The sequence below is a fragment of the Felis catus genome, chromosome D3, assembly GCF_018350175.1.
Source record: "Felis catus isolate Fca126 chromosome D3, F.catus_Fca126_mat1.0, whole genome shotgun sequence".
NCBI lineage: Eukaryota > Metazoa > Chordata > Mammalia > Carnivora > Felidae > Felis > Felis catus.
Genome location: NC_058379.1, coordinates 22,597,105 through 22,615,039, shown reverse-complemented (window position 1 = coordinate 22,615,039; position 17,935 = coordinate 22,597,105). Strand labels below are relative to the sequence as shown.

Below are 17,935 nucleotides of genomic sequence, written 5' to 3'. Positions count from 1 at the left end.
TGCACAGACAGCAGGGAGGACCACCGACTGAGCCCCTGCTGACACCCAGTGCAATGAGTGCTCTCTCCACCTTGGCCTCTGGCACCTTCTATGTGCCTCTTTCATCATTCACATCCTCCCGGATGTGCTCAGTCACTGTCCCCACTGGCCCTTGAGCTTCCAGAAGTCCTGGACTGTATCCTATTCACCTTTGGAAACCAACACAGGACCTGACGCTTATAAACGCTCATGAAAGAGCAAGCAGGTGACTCTCAGAAAAACTGCCCAGATCCTCAAATGAATCTCAGCTGGGGGAGCCCCAAGACCCAAGCCCCAGAGCCTCTATGTCTATGGCTATCTGGTCCCAACCTCCCTTATTCCCCAAGGAAGGAGTCCCAGGAGGCTAGGAAGAAGGTTGCAGTGGAAGGAGGTCCCCACATGTGAAACAGACAGAGGGACAGGACAGCAGTGTTCATTATGGGAGGGCTGCTTAGGCCTAGAAGAGCCGGACAGAAAACCCCCGTCCCGGCCCCAGCGTCCTGCACAATTCTGGACAGGACCCTTACTTAGATTTCCTGCTCCAAAGTTGTTCATGCCTATGCCCTTTAGCTCCCCTTAGATGGTCACTGGGCCATTCCTTGAGGACAGCAGCTGGAATTTTCTAGATCCCTGAAGTTCCATGTAGCAGAAAGAGCATGAGATTTGGAGCTCAGGGGTGGTGCTAAACACTCTGCCAATAGGACCCCTGGCAAGTGGCTTTATCTGTCTGAGCCTCAGTTTCTCTCTCTGTTAAATGGCTCTTAGAGACTCATGGGGCTACAGTGAGAGGGCTGGGGCCTTTCTGGGCAACACTTCAGGGTCTGGAACCCACCCACCTTGTTCCACCTGTGCCTGTTCTGCCCACCACCCCCATGCACCCATGCCAGCACCCTTGCCCGGTGGAAGTGCCCCCCTCTTCCCAACCGCCTGCCCTTTGTCGAGCAGAACTCCACTCAGTTGGGTGGAGAGACAGTCTCGGCCCCTCCAGCCCCATCTTCCCACATCAGTACAGTCTGGAGAGCTTGCCAAGAGCAGATTCTTTATTAATTTCTCTTTTTTCTTAAAAAAAAAAAAGTATTCCTTCAGTATAAAAAATAAATATTTTAAATATGACATTGAATAAATAAAAATAATCTGTCAGTATGAAACATTCCCACAGGGTACATTCATCAAAGAGGAATTTGTCCCGCAAGGCCAAGTCCTGTCCAGTAGAAAGGAAGGAGGGAAACACGGAGGGATAAACGGAGCCAGCAGTGCGAATGGGAGAGATGTCCAGGTACTGGAATCGAGGTGGGGGGGGGGGTGATCTAAAAGGACCTCTGTACCATCTGAAGGGAAATTCTCACTTGATTCCAGCCTCCAACCCCACATGCTGTGTCTATTCTGGAGAGTCAGCAAGGTGGGGTGGGATTGCTTCAGGAGGAAGGAGTTGGGGGAGTCCCCAAAGAGGGGCAAGGAGAGGAAGAGGAGAGACAAATAAACCAGCGGTGCTCTTTTTGTTTAAAATGTTTTTAAATAAATAAAGTCCCCAATATTGCTTTGTCCATAAATTACAAAATGACTGTCCTACCCCTCCTCTGCTGACAGCCTCTCCCTTCTCCTCTTGACCCAGGATGCAGGTGTGGGTCCACACCAGCAGATGAAAAACGAGGAAAAGGACAGCTTCCTGCCCTGCAAAACTTTTTCCACACAGAAGCTCCATAATTCCAGGATGCTGTGCAAAGTGGTCTTCTGGATTGGTTCTAGAAAGAGAGCTGAGGATGGGGGCTGAGGGGCAGGGCAGGAAATAGGGGCAGAAAGGGCAGAGGCAGGAAGAGGGAGGCAGAGGGTCCGTGTTGGGCTCAGGGAAGGAGATCCCCTTGGTCCCTGGGCCTCAGAGGCTGCCCAGGTGGGCTCAGCACTGGGAGTCGGTGTACTCAAGGTGATGGGATGATTAAGGACCCAGCTGGCCCCAAGCCTTCTGAGCCGTGTTCACCAAAGCGCAGGGAGGGCAGCAGGCTCAGACACTGGATGAGGGTGAGTGTGACCCAGATGAAGACAGCCTCAGAAAGAGGTTCATGGTCTCCTCTGTCACCCGCCACAAAATAGCCTTGCCAATGGGACGGACAACTCCCAACTCTGCACCCCCGCCTTGCCCCCTGCCCCAGGAGTCAGGACCCACCTGCTGCCTCACCACCTGCCACCTGGTGTGCATGGGTAAAGTGCTCAGAGAAGACAGAGAGGTGCAAAGTGAGTGCAAAGTACCATAATCACATTGGCTGAACCACTAGGACCGCCACCCGCTTAGGGTTTGAGAGGAAGCCAGAATGCTGCTTTTAGCAGCTGCCCCAGCTCCGCACCCCCTCCCTTGCTCCCAGACTGGAGGGCGTTTCTCCACTAGCCTGGCCCCAGCACAAAGGAAAGGATCGGGTTCCCTGCCTGGGAGCCCAGACATGGGTGGGGGCGTGGGGGGAGGTGGGGCAGCAGGGACCACAGCTTCCTGGTCCTCGGCCCAGGGCCTCCCTGTTCTCCTCTCTGGAGCAGGGAGCTCCTCCCTGCACCGCCCCAGCTTCCCAAGGTCCAGCCAGGCCCTCTCGCCCTTTGTGGGTGTTTGGGCCACCCGAGAAGGAGCTTCCCCACTGTGTGCAAGCATGCTGGGTACTGCATGTGGATGTTCCAGAGCCCCTCAACTGCTGGCTTAGAGGCAGCCTGGGGACAAGGAAAGAGCAGCAGAGCAGGCCACCAGGAATGCCTTACCCAGTGCTCTAGGAGCACCATTTCAACCACGAATGTTGCCCCTGATCACAATTCCAGGAGGTGCCAGAAAACACAGAGTTGAACGAGCCCCCTGGAGCCAACCAACATGGCAGCCCTGTGGAAGGCCCCTGGCCACTCCACAAACTGGCCCGGCCTGCCTTGCAGCCAGGATCCTGATACCCCCAGAGCAAGTCACATTTGGGATGGGGTATGGAGCCGGGTCCCCTGCTCCCCCCCCCCCCACCAAGGCTGACCAGTTTTCTCAGATCCTGACCCTCCTCTGAGCTTCACCCGTAAGGCTTATTCCACTTGTAACATCCTTGACTTCTGGACCAGTCCCTGCTAAGGCCTGGCCCTGGCTCCTATAGGAGCCATCATATTATTTCTGTTGGGTAGGAAGCAGGGAAAGGGGAATTAACTTTGCCATTTAAAGCACCAATAAGTTAATATAAATAGGACATCATAATAAATAGACAATCATGCTGGGTCAGACACACAGCACTCTCGGCTCTCAGGCTTCTCTGAGACCCTGACCTCAGGTTCTGCTGTTCCCTTGCCCTCGGAACCAGAAATGACCTCTGGTCCCCCTCAAGTACCTTTGTGTGACGTCACAGGGCCTCCCTGGGTCCCAGATGTGAGCTGCCACTCTTAACTACCTAGTCCTTCCCATCCCTTATAGACCATTGCCCAGAAGGAAGAATCTGGGTCCCCTCAGAACCCCCTCAGCTGACTTTGCCACCTGCCCACCTCCACAAACCCTACCTCCAGGTCCAGCCACCAGACCCTGGCCATCCCAGGCTTCAGGAAAGCCTGAGGGCAAGAAGGAGAGCTTGTCAAAGCTTTCCGGACCTCTCTTCCTTCCCAGGCCCGAAGGTGGCCTCTGTGCCTCCCTAGGAGCCTGAATGCCAGCGAGCTCATTCTGGAACTTTCTGCCTCATAGTCCAGTCCCTAGGCCTGAGCTCTCCAATCATGCTCAAGAGAAGGAGCATCTCAAACCAGAACTCCCTTCTCTAACTTCCACTCGCTATACTTGTAGGGGCCAAGGAGTCCTCAGGACCCCAGCTCCTCTGGCCTGCCCGAGCCCAGTCAAACCTTCCAAAACCTACATTAAGGGGCAGCAAAGGCACCAATGGCGGTCATTCTGCGGGGCTGGGAGAGTCCCCTGACCCCTGCTGTCTTACCCCATGGTCAGGGTCACCATGGACAACTTGTACAGTTTTCTCACAAAGTCCCTGGCCAAGGGGACAAGTGGGGACAGAGGTCCAGCCCATAATCCCCTGACCAGCCCGACACTCTAGTGCCTGGCTGCAGTCTCCCAGAGGAAGGGGTGCCTTCTTCTAATTGGCGCTGTAGATAGGCCCTGCCTTTGGGTATTTTGATTCTGCTCGGCTTCATCACAGCCCACCTAGAGGGGAATGGACTGGCCAGAAACCCCTCGGGGTCTGCCAGCAGTCCCCACTTGGGTCTGGCGATGCTCTGGGCCCTGGCCACAGTTTGACAGCTGCCTGAGCCTAAGATCTCAGGTCACTCACTGCATGCTTCGAGACCTCCTGTCTAGAAGGCCTGGGCCACCACAGCAATGACCTGTTTATACTTCCCCAGGAGCTGACAGCCCAGCTTCTTCTTCTGAAAGACGTCCTTGCCTGAGGTGTCAGGGCCATAGGCCACGTCCACGTGGGCCATGTGATACTTGTTACACAGGCGGCAAAGCACGTTGCTGAGGAGGCCCCGCATGATGTCTGCAGTGGCGTTCAGCTTGCTGTGGAGGCTGAGAGCATTGGGATTGAGGACCTTCTGGTCCCGGGTGATGTTGCCCAGGGAGGCACCAAGGTAAGCGATGATGCGGTACAGCTCCACTAACCGGGTCTTCTCTGTGCCGTTGGCATGGAATGGCGGGAAGTCCGTCACGTTGGGGCCGCACAGTTTGTCCAGGTTGTTGGGGAACGGCTCCCCCTGGGCCGTGTACTGAGGAGCAGAGAGGGAGAGGGGAGGTGATGTGGGGGTCAGGGACGGGTATTTCAGCCCGGCCACCAAGCCTCTGGGTGAGCTCTTGGGTCTCAGTTTCCCACCTCTGGCACAGAGAGCTGACTACTTGCCCCGTAGGCATCTTGGGATTGTTATGAGAGCCCAGAATAATCGTGGTGTGAACACACTTGGTAAAGAATCAAGGGCCACACCAGGCAAGGGATCGTCATCACCACCAGCAAGAGCATCAGGGGACTGAAGGGAAACACCACGTCCCACTTCTTGCGGGCACACCACGCACACTTGCTCTTTCAACCCACCGTCCTCCTCTTCTTCCTCAGAGGCTTTGCACCTCCAGACACCCGCAGCCCACTTTCCCAAAAGCATCTCTCTGGCCCCCCTACTTCCTCTCTGTCTCTCATCGGCCTTCTGCTCCACGTGGGGGAGGAGTCCCTAGACCATCAGTGCCCGGCCTCTCCCTTCTCCCCCAGCTCTGCCCAGGATGAACTGGGCACCTTGGGAAAGTGGCTTCCAGTCTCAGAGCCTGGGTTGGGGGTGGGGTGGGGGGCTCAGAAGCTGTGGGGGTCCGCGTGTGGTTGAACCAAGCCCTTTCCCCATTCTCTCCTTCCAGCTCCAAAAGCTCTCTTCCCTGACCAGCCCCAACAGCCCAGGTCAGTGCAGCGGCCCTCCCCCCTCCCTCCCTCCTCTCTCAGGACCTGGAAGGGGGACTTACATAGAGAATAAAGAGGGCATTGGCACTGCCATTGAGCTGCGCCAGTTGGTTCCTGATCTGGTTCATGAGGTTGCTGTGACATGGGTGGCGTGTGGCACAGGTGGCGTTGACAGGGGTGATAGGAAGGGGGCTCCCCGCCCCATGTTTCCAGTGCAGAACCAGCAGCAGGGGCACGACTCCTGGGAATAGGCAGGAAGGAGCCATGAGCAGGGGGTAGGGGGCGGGCAAGGGGGCTCATGGCAGAAGATGCGCCTCATCTCCCCAGGGACACCAGTGCCCTGGCTCCCCCTCCGGCTCTATCTTCCCCTGGTTGCTTCTGGTTTTCATGAGGTCACTGCATCCGTTTCTATGTCTCTCTCTCTCTAGCTCTGCTTCCCTCCACTTTCCCAGTTTTCCCTTCTCTTTCCTGAGAGGACACGAGCTGTTCCCACCAGCGGGGAGCTGGGTTCAGGGTGACACCAACCACCCAGACCTTTCCCCTGAGGCCTCTTGCCCCTCTGGGTGGAAGGGACCATGCCCCAGGCCCAGCGAGTCTCAGGAAAAAGAGAGGCCCCTATCTTCCCACCTCGAAGGATGGTCCAGATTCCTGCACATTGTTTCATGCTCACTGACCCACTGCGGGCCAGGTCTCCCAGATGGGGACCCCATGGGACCCTGGTGGGGGAGGGGGTGGATCTTCTGTTGACACTCTTCTATCTCTTTAAACCTGTCATTTGATTCTGACTCCCAGGGTCACTTGTCCCCTAATTTCGCCTGCCACCCTCCCCCATCTCTTCTATAGCTTTCCTTCTCCAAATGTGGCCACTCGCCTATCTAGGACCTTCAACCCCACCCCAATTCTGCAATTCTGCCCCCTCTCCAACCCCAAATCATCATTCAGAATTTCTTGTCCCCCCCCCCACCCCCCACCCCGCCACCTGCTCTGCACAGCTCCTGCCTCCATGCCATCCCCCTCTTGTCCCAGGCCCTGGGTTAGGACAAGGAAAATCCTGGGGTCCCACAGGCCCTCAGAGCCTTAGGGAGGCAAAGGAAATGGTGCAACCAGAAAAGAGAAAAGGGAAAAGGTCACAGGCAGCCAGGTTGGCGGGGGAGGAAGGAAAGTGAAAGGTGACAGGAGAGCTGGGAGCTGTCGGGGCCTGTCCTGGGTCGCCCCTCCCTCCCAAGGCGCCTGCTTCCCCTATTTACTCTCAGGTCCCTTCCAAGGGGCTTCTCCTGGTGGCCCACCAGCAGGAGCTGGGGGTCTGCAGACCAGTGAGGCTGGAGAACCGGTGAGGCTGGGGTGAAGGGGGGGTGCTGGAGCGCCTCAGGGATCTCCCCTGCTGGGACAGTGGCAGCCTCAAGTTCACTTCTCCTGGGTCCCCTCTTCCTCCCAACATCCCCAGGCAGCTCTGAGGCCCCCGGGATGGTCGGGGGCCCCCCGTACCCCCGGCTCACCTAGCAAAGACCACAGCTTTCCAGGCACTAGCAGATGGAGGCGGCACCTGCTTCCGTCCCCGCCGGAGTTTGCAAGCTGCTCGGCGGCCGGTGCCCCTCCCTGGGAGCAGCCCGGGACGCGGTTGGAAAAGAGAAAGCGGAAAGACAGAAAGAAAGAAAGAGGGAGGGTGAATCGGGAGAAAGCGGAGCGGGAAGAGCAGCAAGGGAGAGTGGCAGGAACAAGGAGGAGGAGGAGGAGGAGGAGGAGGAGGAAGCGGAGGAGGTGGAGGAGGAGCAGGAGGAAGGCTTCGGCAGCCCCCTCCGTTGCCCGCCAACCTGCTGGCCCCCGGGCAGGCTGGGCGCGCGGTGCCGGGACCATGTGTCTGCGCTCGCTCCCGGCCGCCACCCAGCGCCTCCGGCAGCCTGGGCCGGTTGCACGGGTGCCCCGAGCCCGTGTGTCTGAGGCGGGTGGGTGTCCCGTTCGCGATCGCCAAGTGCCCCAAGCTGCCGCAGCACCGGCAGTGGGGCGCGGAAGCCGGTGCGGGGCGGGTGGATTTACCTGCCGCCAAGACCTTCATTATGGGCTGGACTCCAGAGGGCCTTGGAGGAGACCTTAGATGCCGGCAGTTTTCAGAGATTCATGCTCAACGGGGAATTTGCCTGATTTATATACTGGAGCCTGTGTTGTAAGACAGAGAGAGAAACAGCTATATTTAGCAGGGATCCCCGTCCAGGAAGTTGTTTGAGGTGCATCATAGGAAATTATGAATGGAAGAAAGTGAGAGTTGAGGGGGGGGGGAGTGAAGGGGGAGGGTGGAGAGAGCAGACTTTTTCCCTCTTCTAAGAATTTGATTGATAAAATTATAATGAACTCTTCTACAAAACAGCCTGTGGTTTTCCTGAATGGCTCGCCCTAGGAGTTGTTTGAAGTTGGAGAGGGCAAGGAGGGTCCCCAGGCCGAGTCATCGGGGTCCCCGTGGCTGTAGGTGCTCCAGACAGCCCTGACTCACCTGGGTTTGGGGAGGTGGCTTGACCATAGGCAAGCAGATGGAGGCTGGCACCTGTGGCCCCCTGATCAAGGGATTTTGGGGGCAGTGGGGAGGAGGCAGGCTGGGGCTTGGCTGAGAAGGAGGCTCCAGGAAGAGGGGCTGGGGCCCTGCTTGGACTTTAGACAGTAATAAAGCAGAACTGAACGTGGGCACCTCAGAGGTAGCCTCCTCCAACCTGCCCATTGCCACTGGGCAAAATGGGGCTCCAAAGGCAACAGGTTGCCCAGAGTTCCACAGGGTCAGACCTCCTGACCACCATCAGCAAGCCTGCATTGCTGACCGCAGGTACCTGTGAGGCTGGGCAAGGGCTGGGAAGATGGGGAGGGGAGAGGTTGCTGTGACTTAGTAGTTCCTTGGGGACAGCCTGAGAAACTTCTGGGAAGGTGTTGTGTGTCTGGGGTTTACCTAAACTCTGCAACCCCAGCTTGCCCTTCAGGGGAAGGTGGTCCAGTGTTTCCATTCTGGAGGGACACCTGAAGCAGAGACCCAGGTTTCTTCCTCAGGATGCTGAGGGCTGGCCGGGGACGAGAGAAATAGCTTGCCCCTCAAAACCTGCCTTGGAAGCCCCTTGGGGCTCAGCCTCAATAATGGTGGCCCTCAAAAGGTGCCTCTAAGGTGTCTGTAAGGCAGGGTCACAAATTCTGGTGTCTATCGTGGCCAGTTAGATTTGTAAATGAGTGAGGAGAGGCAGGAAGGAATGGTGGGGACCAGGGCAAAATGAGCACAGGGACAGCTCCCCCCAAAAAGCATTTCCAAAAAATGATGTGAGTGAATGCTGGCCAGAGAACACATATCTGGCACCACACTGTCCCCCCAAGTGGTCAGGGGCACCCTTTGTCCCAGGAGATGTCTCATCCCCCTAGGGCCGGCCTGACCCCAACCAGAAAACAATGTGGGAGAGTTGGTTTTCCAAGACCAGGGAGACGCACAGCCTTTCCCTGACCCCTAGCACCCCGTACTCACCCCCTCACCCATCCCCCATGCATGCCCCCAGCTCCTGCCTCTTGCCACATCCCGGACCTGCCCAGCCACGCGTTCCTCCCTCATCATGCCAGGACGAGCCCTCGTGCCTGCTGCGGTCGGTCCCCCTGCCCCCACACACACCCTGCCCTCTCCAGGCTCACTTCCCTCATGCTCTCCCAGCAGGGCCTGGGATGTGGGGTGATAAAACTGCCCATCCCAGCTGGCACTTCCCAGCAGGAAGGAGGCTGGTAGAGTCCAGACTGGCTCTCCTTCCTCTTCCCTACCTTCCCCCTGGTCTCTTCCTTGGAGGGCCATAGAAGACCCCACCTGGCACTTGCTCCTCCCATGCACCTACTGTGGGGTGGGCATAGGCCCCCAGGAGGCCCACCTACCCCAGCCTAGCTCGGATGACCCCAACGGCACTCCTCTACTCTCCCGCATGAGGGCCTGACATGAACACAGAGCACATCGACATGAACGCTGCATCAGCCTCCAGTCCTAATGCCACATCTCCTGGACCCCTGTCACCTGACTCAGCCTGGTGCTTCTGATGTGGACCCCAAATCCATTTGACCAAGGCCCCACCGTGGCCCCATCTATGGATCCCCTTGTTCCCCTACCTGAGACTCTCATTAGGTGCCCTGATTTTCCTAGAGGCTGCGACCCTGTGCTGCCACTCTCCTGCCCCTGTCTCTTCCCTGCATCCTTCTGAGTGGACTTCCGGGTCCTCGTACTGTCTTCTGGCTCCCCAGGTCCCACGCCAGCCCGACAATCCACCCCCAGTCACCATGTAATCTCAGCCCCACCCCACAGGAAACAGGAAGTGGGGGCAGAGTCTAGAAGATATTTAACTCCCTCCCCAACCGGCCCCCTTCCCATGCCTCAGTTTCCCCTCTCACGGTACCTGACTTGGTCCATGCTCCCCAAGAGCTGTGGGCCCCTTGGCACCCCAGGCCCAGCCTCCCTTTCCTGTCCATGTCCAGGCACCACCTGCACCGGCCTCTGGGGGGAAGCTTGGGCAGGGTCTTGGAGCCGCCAGGCTGTGAGCTGCCTGCAACGTGGCCTCGGTCCCCAGGAATCGGCCGCCCAGACCGCGCTCCAGGCCAGCTTTGGTCTCCTGGAGTTTGTTTTCTTCCCTCCCTCTCTACGCTGTGTGTGTGTGTGTGTGTGTGTGTGTGTGTGTGTGTGTGTTTTCCCCTCGGCTTCCTCACGGAAGGCATCCTCCCTTCTTGGCTGCATGCTCCCAGGGTCGTGACCCCAGGCCCCACCCTGGAGTGGCAGCCCCAGCTCAGCCCCTTCCAGCTGTGACTTCATCCCCAGCCTGTCCTGCTCCTGCACCCTGGCCTGCTGGGGATTTGACCTGCCTCAGAGTGAGGGGGACAGGAAGGGTCCACATGGGACCCTTCTCTGCCTGGGCAGGGCACTGCCAGGTCAGGGCCCTGCTGTCTCCAGGTGGCTGTGCCAGCCACTTGCTCATCTCCTCTCCAGGAAGTAAGCCCATGTGTCGACCTTCCCTGGGCCCCTCAGGTCTCATTCTGTCCAACACAGTCTGCTGCATGTGGCCATCCAGGCCTCCTTTTCTGCTGATTCTTACCCTCCATCCATAAGCCTCTCCTAGAAAGTCACAAGTGTTTTATTTTTCAGATGGGGAAACTGAGGCTTGGAGAAGTCAAGGCACTTGCCCAGGGCCATGCAGGGACAATACAGCAGGGTCTGGAACCCAGGCCTCTGGCTTGCAGGCCACGGTGATACCAGAAGCACCTCCCACTCTGATGAAAGCAAAGGTTGATGAGGAACACATAGGCCACTTCTTCCAGGATGTCTCCCCTGCACACGGCCCAGACCGGCTCGAGTCTGCCTCATCCTGCCTGCTCTCCTTTCAAGTGGAGACAAGTCTTATTCCTTGCTCTTCGAGGGCTTGGATGGGGTCTGGTACTCATTTGTACTCTTGACAGCATCTGGCTTAGGGTTACAGCAGAATAGATGCTAAGTAGCTTTTAAATGCATTTCACAATTTCCAAAAGCTCTCTGTGCCAAATGTCTCGTGGAGAGACGTTGTGGAGCTTCGTGGTTAGAAGCGTGGACTTTGGCCTCAGTCAGAGCCGGGTTGGAGGTTTGGCTTTGCCAGTCATGAGCTGGGTGACTTTGGAGAAGTGAGCACCCTGGGGCCTCAGTTTCTCCATCAATAAAATGGGAATAACGGTACCTACGCTGTGGGTTCGCCGTGAGGTGTCAGGGCTCAGCATAGTTCTGGGCACCCAGCAAGCCCTCTATACGTCAGCATTGATTCCTGCCAGGTGAGGATCCTTACCTCACCCGTAAGGTAGGGGGTTTTGTCCCCATTTTACAAATGAGGAAAGTGGGCACACTCCAGGGCTGAGGGAGAAAAGCTGAGAGGATAATGGAGGCAGGACACCCTTACAGACCCTTGAGGGACACCCCGGGGAGATCAGACAGCTTACATGGGGGGGGGGATGGCATGGCAGTCCGCTCACTCCCCCCTTGTCCCCTCCTGGCCCCTGACCACCCCCACCCCAGGCCTGAGCTGAGGACAGCAGCTGACCCCGGGCTCACCGCCCCCAGGAACTGATTCACCCCCCAGGCCCCATCTGAGAAGGAAGGAGACATAGCTCAGCTCAGAGGGGCTTGAATCACCAGCCGCCCCCTGCGGAGCCCCAGGGGGGGATGTGGGGGCGGGGGCCAGCCCCCTGCCTGTCTGTCTGTCTCTTTCCTGGGCCTCGGGGCACTCAGGGGAGAGGGCAGTGTGGCAGTGGCCATCGGCAGGGGGGTGGCTGGGAGGTACCCTCACAGTCAGGCATCCTGTGTGGGCAGCCAGTAGCGGTTACTCACCAGGTAAGCAGCTCTCTGGGCATCGGGGAATTCCCCAAGACCAGTGACCCAGAAACAGTGCTCCGGGCAACCCCCACTGCCCAGGCCAGCCCCCTCCTTCCTTCACCATCCCCTCCCCTGTGCCCAGCTAAGATCTCAGTTCTCTGAAAAACCAACCAGCAGCTGCTCTTAGCCACCAGCTTTGCCCAGCCCCGTGCCTTGATGTTCCCACTTGGGAAATGAGCCCAGGGGAGTCGGATGGGCCCCGGGGAGGAAGGTGGGGGTCAGAGGCTGTGGTCCAGGACTAGGGCAAGTGAGGGGCAGCCACAGTAGACAGGAGCAGCTCAGGAATTCCTGGCACAGCGCTGGAAGTTGGGTGTCCTGTCCAAAAAGGGAAAAGCACCTCATTATTCAACACTTGAGAAGTGAAAGTGTAGCTACACCTGTGGCCCCAGCCGGCAGCCCGCAGTACCACGAAACCATCCACATGCCCTTGTGGACTTTCCTGTGGCCCAGGGCCCCGTCTTGCAAGTCAAGCTCGGGCCAGCCAGGACTACGCTGGTGGTGGTGCCCATGGGTAAAGGTGTGGCTTAGAGCCAGGCGAACCGGGGTTCAAATCCTGCCCACACCACCTACCAGCTGTGTGACCTGGGGCAACCGGCTTCCTTTCTCTGAGCCGTGATTTTCCCTCTGGAAGTAGGGAATCCTATAATGCTGTCATGAGGATGTTAAGTGGGAAACACAGATAAAGTGCCTAACACGTGACGGTCATTCTAACCAGAGATCTGAGTGGTCACAGGAGGGGCTCAAACCCCAGCTTGAGTCAGGGGTTTGGGTCAGAGAGTTAGGCCAGAGAGGGCCCCTGGGTCAGTACACAGAGCATGGCGTGGGTCCTGGGGGGACAGGCAGCTTTCCAGAACCTCAGCAGGGAATAAGTGATACTTCCCACCTCAGCATTCTAGAGAGCCCAGCTGTTGTTAGGACTCTTGAGGCCCAGGCTCTGGGCATATAGTCTGCTCTTTCTCACCCTCACCCCATCACATCTCTGGCAGGGACCAACTATACCCCTCAGGGCCAAGCACAGGCCCGAAGCCATCCTGGCCTGCTTCCAACTGCCGCCATCATCATCCGGACATTTCCCGACTGGTTCTGCGTCAGGAATCACCCCCCTGGAGGTGAATCAGAGTGACTGCATTTTTTCTTCAATTCTGATAAAAGTTGCAAGGGAAGCAGCAGCCCACAGAGCCCTGATCCCATCACCAGCAGGGTCAGGAGCCTGCCTCCAAGGCCCATGTTGTTGCAGGAAGTCTGGTTCCACTCCGGGGTCTGCCCTCAGCATCTCCATCTTTAGAATGGGTTGCTCACCTCTCTCTTCATTCATCAGCATACCCTCTGTAAACACTTTGCCCTCCTCCGGGCTCTCCCTGAGTCTGCAACTAGCTCGAGACTGTAGCAGGAACATGTCGAGAGCAATACTTTCTATCATGCTATAGGTTTCAGTGGCCTCTTAGCAGCCCATGGATTCAATTTGGAGGGCTTGCCGCAGCGCTTTCAAAACGGAAACGGAATGGCAAAATCATCGGGCATCGCCCGGAGCCAGGGCAAGCACCGTTCCACAAAACTTTTTTTCCCGTTGTCTGTATGTGTCAGCGTGCGCATCATCTGGTTGCAAGGTGCAATGTGTTTCTAACTGTGGGTCGCGGTCAACAACGTTTGTAAGCCACTGGTATCGATGATGAAAGCCAGGCCCTGAGGGGCTGAGGAGTGACTTGCTCAAGGTCGCTCAGCGGTTGGCAGCATGGGACTCATGACTTCTATGTCATCCGCCATCCCTTCCAGCTCAGGAATGGACGGGAAGCGCTGCAGGCGGGGCGGGGCGGGGCGGGTGCTCCTGGTGTGGGGTGGAGGCCTGTCATCACCTTGTGTGGGACAAAGGCCCTCCTGGGCCCCAACCTCCCACTGTCCACTCCCTTCCGTAGCCTCAGACCCCCAGCTCCCCACCCCAACCTGCCCCACCTGGGTGGGGTGAGGACAGTCATGGGCCTTTCCTCACTCATCCACAGGAGCCCTTCATCCTCACCAAAGGCGGTGGCTGGAGCAGGGTAGCCTACAACCCAGAGGCTAAATCCGTGTCTGGGAGTGCCTGCCGGGCATCCCATGGGTCTGTCTGTCTGGGTCTGAATGGGCACTCCAACGTGAGTGTAGCAAGGGCCTTTGTGTGTCTGCACATCTGTGTTCAGCCATGTCTGACCCTATAAATGTGCACGCGTGTGCCTGTGCTGGTCTGTTTGCTTGTGGGAGAGAGCTGAAGCATGCACATCTCCAGCTGACCTTGTGAGTCCTCTGTGTAACTGTGTGGATGTGTAAGTGACTGTGTGCGTGAATCCTGTACACGTATGCATCTGACCTTGTGTCTGTGTGAGTCTGTGCGTGGCAGGGGGTCTCTGGTCACAAGCGAGGAGGCATGACCATGTGCGTGTGTGTGTGTGTGTGTGTGTCCTGTGTCTCCAAAATCCCTACCCCTCACCCTCCAGCTCCCGCCCCTGGGAACCGTGTGGCAGCCTCACGTCACGGGGGCCACCAGCAGCTGGTTTCCTCCCCACCCCGCCCCAGGCCCCCCTGCCCTGGCCACCCTGACTCTTGGCACAGGGACAAAGCTGATGTCAGAGTTGAGCTGACAGCTTCCTTCTCCCACTGGATTTTCCAAAAGAGAGAGACCACAGCTCGGCTCCTATTAAATAATCATGGGGCCGGGGGTGGGGGGGAGGGTGGGGGGAGGAGGATGTTTCACTCAATGATTTCCTGAACTCAGAGGCAATAAACAGAACAGGAAGCAGCCCTGTGGACCCACTCAGCCTGAAACTGGCCAGCCAGAGGTGGGGCCCAGGCTCCCTCCCGAGTCAAGCTCACTGGAGCCACCCAACCCGACCCCAGAGATGATGTCAGGGAGGCAGTCAGGCCCTCTCTCCAAACTGTCCCTCAGTGCCTGCAGGGACTGAGGAAATGTTCTGAGGACGGTGGGTGGGAGGTGATAAGATGGAAAGAGCAGAGTGGCCCCCTCCCAGTGGGTGGGGATGATGGAGGGAACGAGGCCCAGTCAGGGTTGGACCGTTCTCTTCCCTGGGAAGAGAAGAAAAGATGAGTTCCCTGAAGTCAGGGGAGGGACAGGACCAGGTAGGGGAGCAGCTCCTGGGGAGCAAGGAGAAGGCCAGGCCTCCCCCTGCCTCCCTCAGGCAATCTGGATATGATGCCTGTCTCCCACAAACCCTGCACCTGTGGGCCACTCCAGCCCTGCTTCCCACCCTTTCTGGGGCACATGGCTGGCACACTTCAAACCCCAAAGGCCACCATGGGCCTCTGTCCCAATTAACGTCCCCCAAAGCAAGCATTACAAAGTGCTTCCTAAAGTCCCCTATTAACTTCAGTCCTAGTTGGCACCTCCAAAGGAGGCATTTTAATCCTGTTTCACAGACATGGAAACTGAGGCTCAGTGAGCTGAACGTTTGACCAAGGCCACACAGAGTGTGATGGAGTCGGTTCTCCCCCACACCCCCACAGCCTCCCCACAACAGGACCCAGGATGGCAGGTGTGGCCCGCAAGCCGGGCAGGGCCCACTGGCCGCAGGGGCCATGGGGGTCCCTGGGATGTGTCGTCTCGGGGGAGCCCCCCCTTCTGCTTGGGCCGGTCACTCAGCTGCTTATCAGCCACAGGACTCCATGACACAATCCTGCTCTGATCTCCTGCCCAGCAGGGCCCCTTCCACCCCGGCCCCACCCCAGGACCCTGTTTCCGTTTCCTCCCTTTCTGGGTGGGACCAGGCCTGCCCCGGGATCAGAGTGGGCAGTTGGGAGAGCCAGTATCCCTGCCAGCCCCTCCGCAGCCAGGAGCTTCCACTTGCACTCTGGCCAGCAGGTGGCCAGCAGGGGACCCTCACAGAAGGAGGATGGTGGCCTATAGTTCCCCATCCTTAGACTCTCTTCTGAAAGCCCACTTCTCCCAAGAGGTCTGAGGAGGAGGAGGGAACTTAGAGACCATCATGGCCTCTCTTGGCCTCGGTGTCCCCACTTGTAAAGGGAAAAGTTTGGGAGGATGAGACTGAGGGGTGGGGGAGAACTAGGTGGGCTCAGCAACTGGCCAGACCTCAGGTCCAGTCATAGCTCTGACACTTAAGAGCTGTGGCCCTCAGACAGGGGCCGTCATCTCTCAGACCTCCAACATCTACAAAATGGGACGGAACATCGTCAACCCGTGAGGGTAGCAACACCCTCTGGAAGGTGGGCCTAAGTTATAGATACTAACCTAGCTGTTGAAATTCCACAGGTGGGACCCAGAGAAGGGAAGTCACTCTTCCAAGGCCACAGGCCACATAGCAAATTAGTGGCACATCCCCCAACAGCATGTGTGTGGTTTGCCTCACTTGGACTCTCAGACACAGTTGGGAACCCTGAGTTTTAGTCCCCTTGGGTTGTGAGAATTCCAGAAGGAAGCTTCTTGGAGTCTCAGCTTCCTCAGCTGTAAAACAGTTCTAGAGAAGGCCATCAGTCTCAAAGGATCCAGAAACGGCTTTTCAAGATGTGGACTTTGGGGTCTGGTGGTGGAGGACAGAGAAAGTCTTCCAGGTGCCCTGGAAAGCTGGGCCCGGCAAGGTTGAGAGCTAGGTCCCTGGCTCGGAGCCCTGCGTTCTCCTCCGCCCAGCCACTTAGGTCCGCTCCAAGCCGCGGGCTGCAGCGCCCTCCACTGCCCAGTCAGCAGCAGCCGCCTTGGCCACAGCACCACCAAGCCCCAGGATGGCGTTTCTCGCGCCGGTGCCTCCCCCAGGGCTGGGCAGGGCGGTAATTGGGAGGGGGGGGGGGGTTGAGGAAGTGGGCGGGGATGCCTGAGGCACCGAATGGAGGGTAAGCAGAGGCCCTTGGCCAGGACCGGGGAAGAGGACACACGCGTATGGGTCCTGGGCGAACCTTGGCCTGGCCCAGCACCTACATGGGGAAGAGAAGGGGAGAGCCCCGAGTACCGGCCGCAAGGGGGCGCCAATGACCACACTCAGTGGGCTGGGGTGGGGCGGAGTGCCTGGACCCAGCTGGAGATCTGGAAGGAGGGAGTTGGGGACACCACCGCCCCTTCCCACCCACCTCGGGCCCCAGAACCACCTAGTTCACGTAGGACAGGCTCTGGGGACAATGTCCCCGCCATCCCGGAAGCTTCTCCACAGTCAGGAACTGCTGATGGCAAGATTGGGGTCCAGCCCCTTCCCAGGTTATTTGTGCCAAGGTGCCCTCTCCTCTGGTGCAAAGCTCTGCACAGACTTCAGTTGTGTTTTTCCTTTTTCCTCACCAAGCTGGTGCTTCCACAATTAGGCCCATCTTACAGAGTGAACAAAGCAGAGTGGTCGAGCCCTGTGCTTGACAAGGTCAAAAGTGTAGGAGCCGTGACCTTGACTGACCACACACCCCAGAGCCTCCAGTGAGGGACTTCGCTTTGCCCTTCTCCCCAATGCATAAGCAGGCAGGGTCCACCCCATGACCCACCACAGCCCCTTCTAAAGAGACAGGGACCCTCTGCCTGCCACATCTCCATCTGAGGAAAAACCAGGCTGCCATGGCCTCAGAACCCTCTAGGTCTTTGGGGTAAAGGGAACTTGAGGGTCCCTTGGGAATCCAGGAATCAATACCCTGAAGAGAGGTGACCCTCTGGGATCACATAAAACCAGGATTCTGGCCTCCCCATCCAGTTCTCTCTCCTCCACTCTTCTGTGATCTTTAACCTTTAGTGACCCACAACACTTTTGAATCTAGCATCCGATCTATCCACTTTACCTCAACATCTTTGGTGAGATGGGCAGGGAATGTCTTCCCACGCCTGTTACACAGCTGGGAAGACTGAGGCTCGGAGAACTGTGCAGGCCACCAGGTACCCCCCCCCCCAAACACTGGAGGATTTGCTGGTGCTGAGGATAGATTTGGGGGCTGGCATCTAACCACCCCTGTCCCCCCCCCCACCCCAGCCCTGCCCTGTGAGGGAAGCCTACCGTGGTCTGTTCTGGCGCAGGACCCTCTGGAGTCTCACAGGTGTTTTCCAGGTCTTCAATGGGACACCATCGACTTCAGGGCCAGGCCTCCTCTGCTTCCCTCTCTTGCTGAATCTTCTCTGGAGACAGCTCCTCACACTGCCCCCCACTTGACTTCCCGTCAAGTGCCGCGTGGCCCTGAGGCTCCCCCCACTTCCACCCCA

At 57.9% G+C, this 17,935-nt stretch overlaps 1 protein-coding gene across 3 annotated transcripts; it reads right to left on the bottom strand.

The window, feature by feature from the left end:
- Positions 1-1,043: 1,043 nt before the first annotated feature.
- On the bottom strand, positions 1,044-17,821 carry LIF (LIF interleukin 6 family cytokine). Of its 3 annotated transcripts, none has more exons than XM_006938581.5 (4): positions 17,733-17,821; positions 7,425-7,544; positions 5,453-5,631; positions 1,044-4,719 (listed from the first exon to the last, which is right to left on the bottom strand). In XM_006938581.5, the coding sequence occupies exons 2-4, from the start codon at positions 7,441-7,443 to the stop codon at positions 4,309-4,311; spliced, it is 609 nt and encodes a 202-aa protein (XP_006938643.2). In that variant the 5' UTR covers positions 7,444-7,544; positions 17,733-17,821; the 3' UTR covers positions 1,044-4,308. The 3 variants fall into 3 exon arrangements, with proteins under 3 accessions (XP_006938643.2, XP_003994833.2, XP_044897673.1); XM_003994784.6 differs by lacking the exon at positions 17,733-17,821 and adding an exon at positions 9,782-10,021; XM_045041738.1 differs by lacking the exon at positions 17,733-17,821 and adding an exon at positions 9,498-9,638.
- Positions 17,822-17,935: the final 114 nt, after the last annotated feature.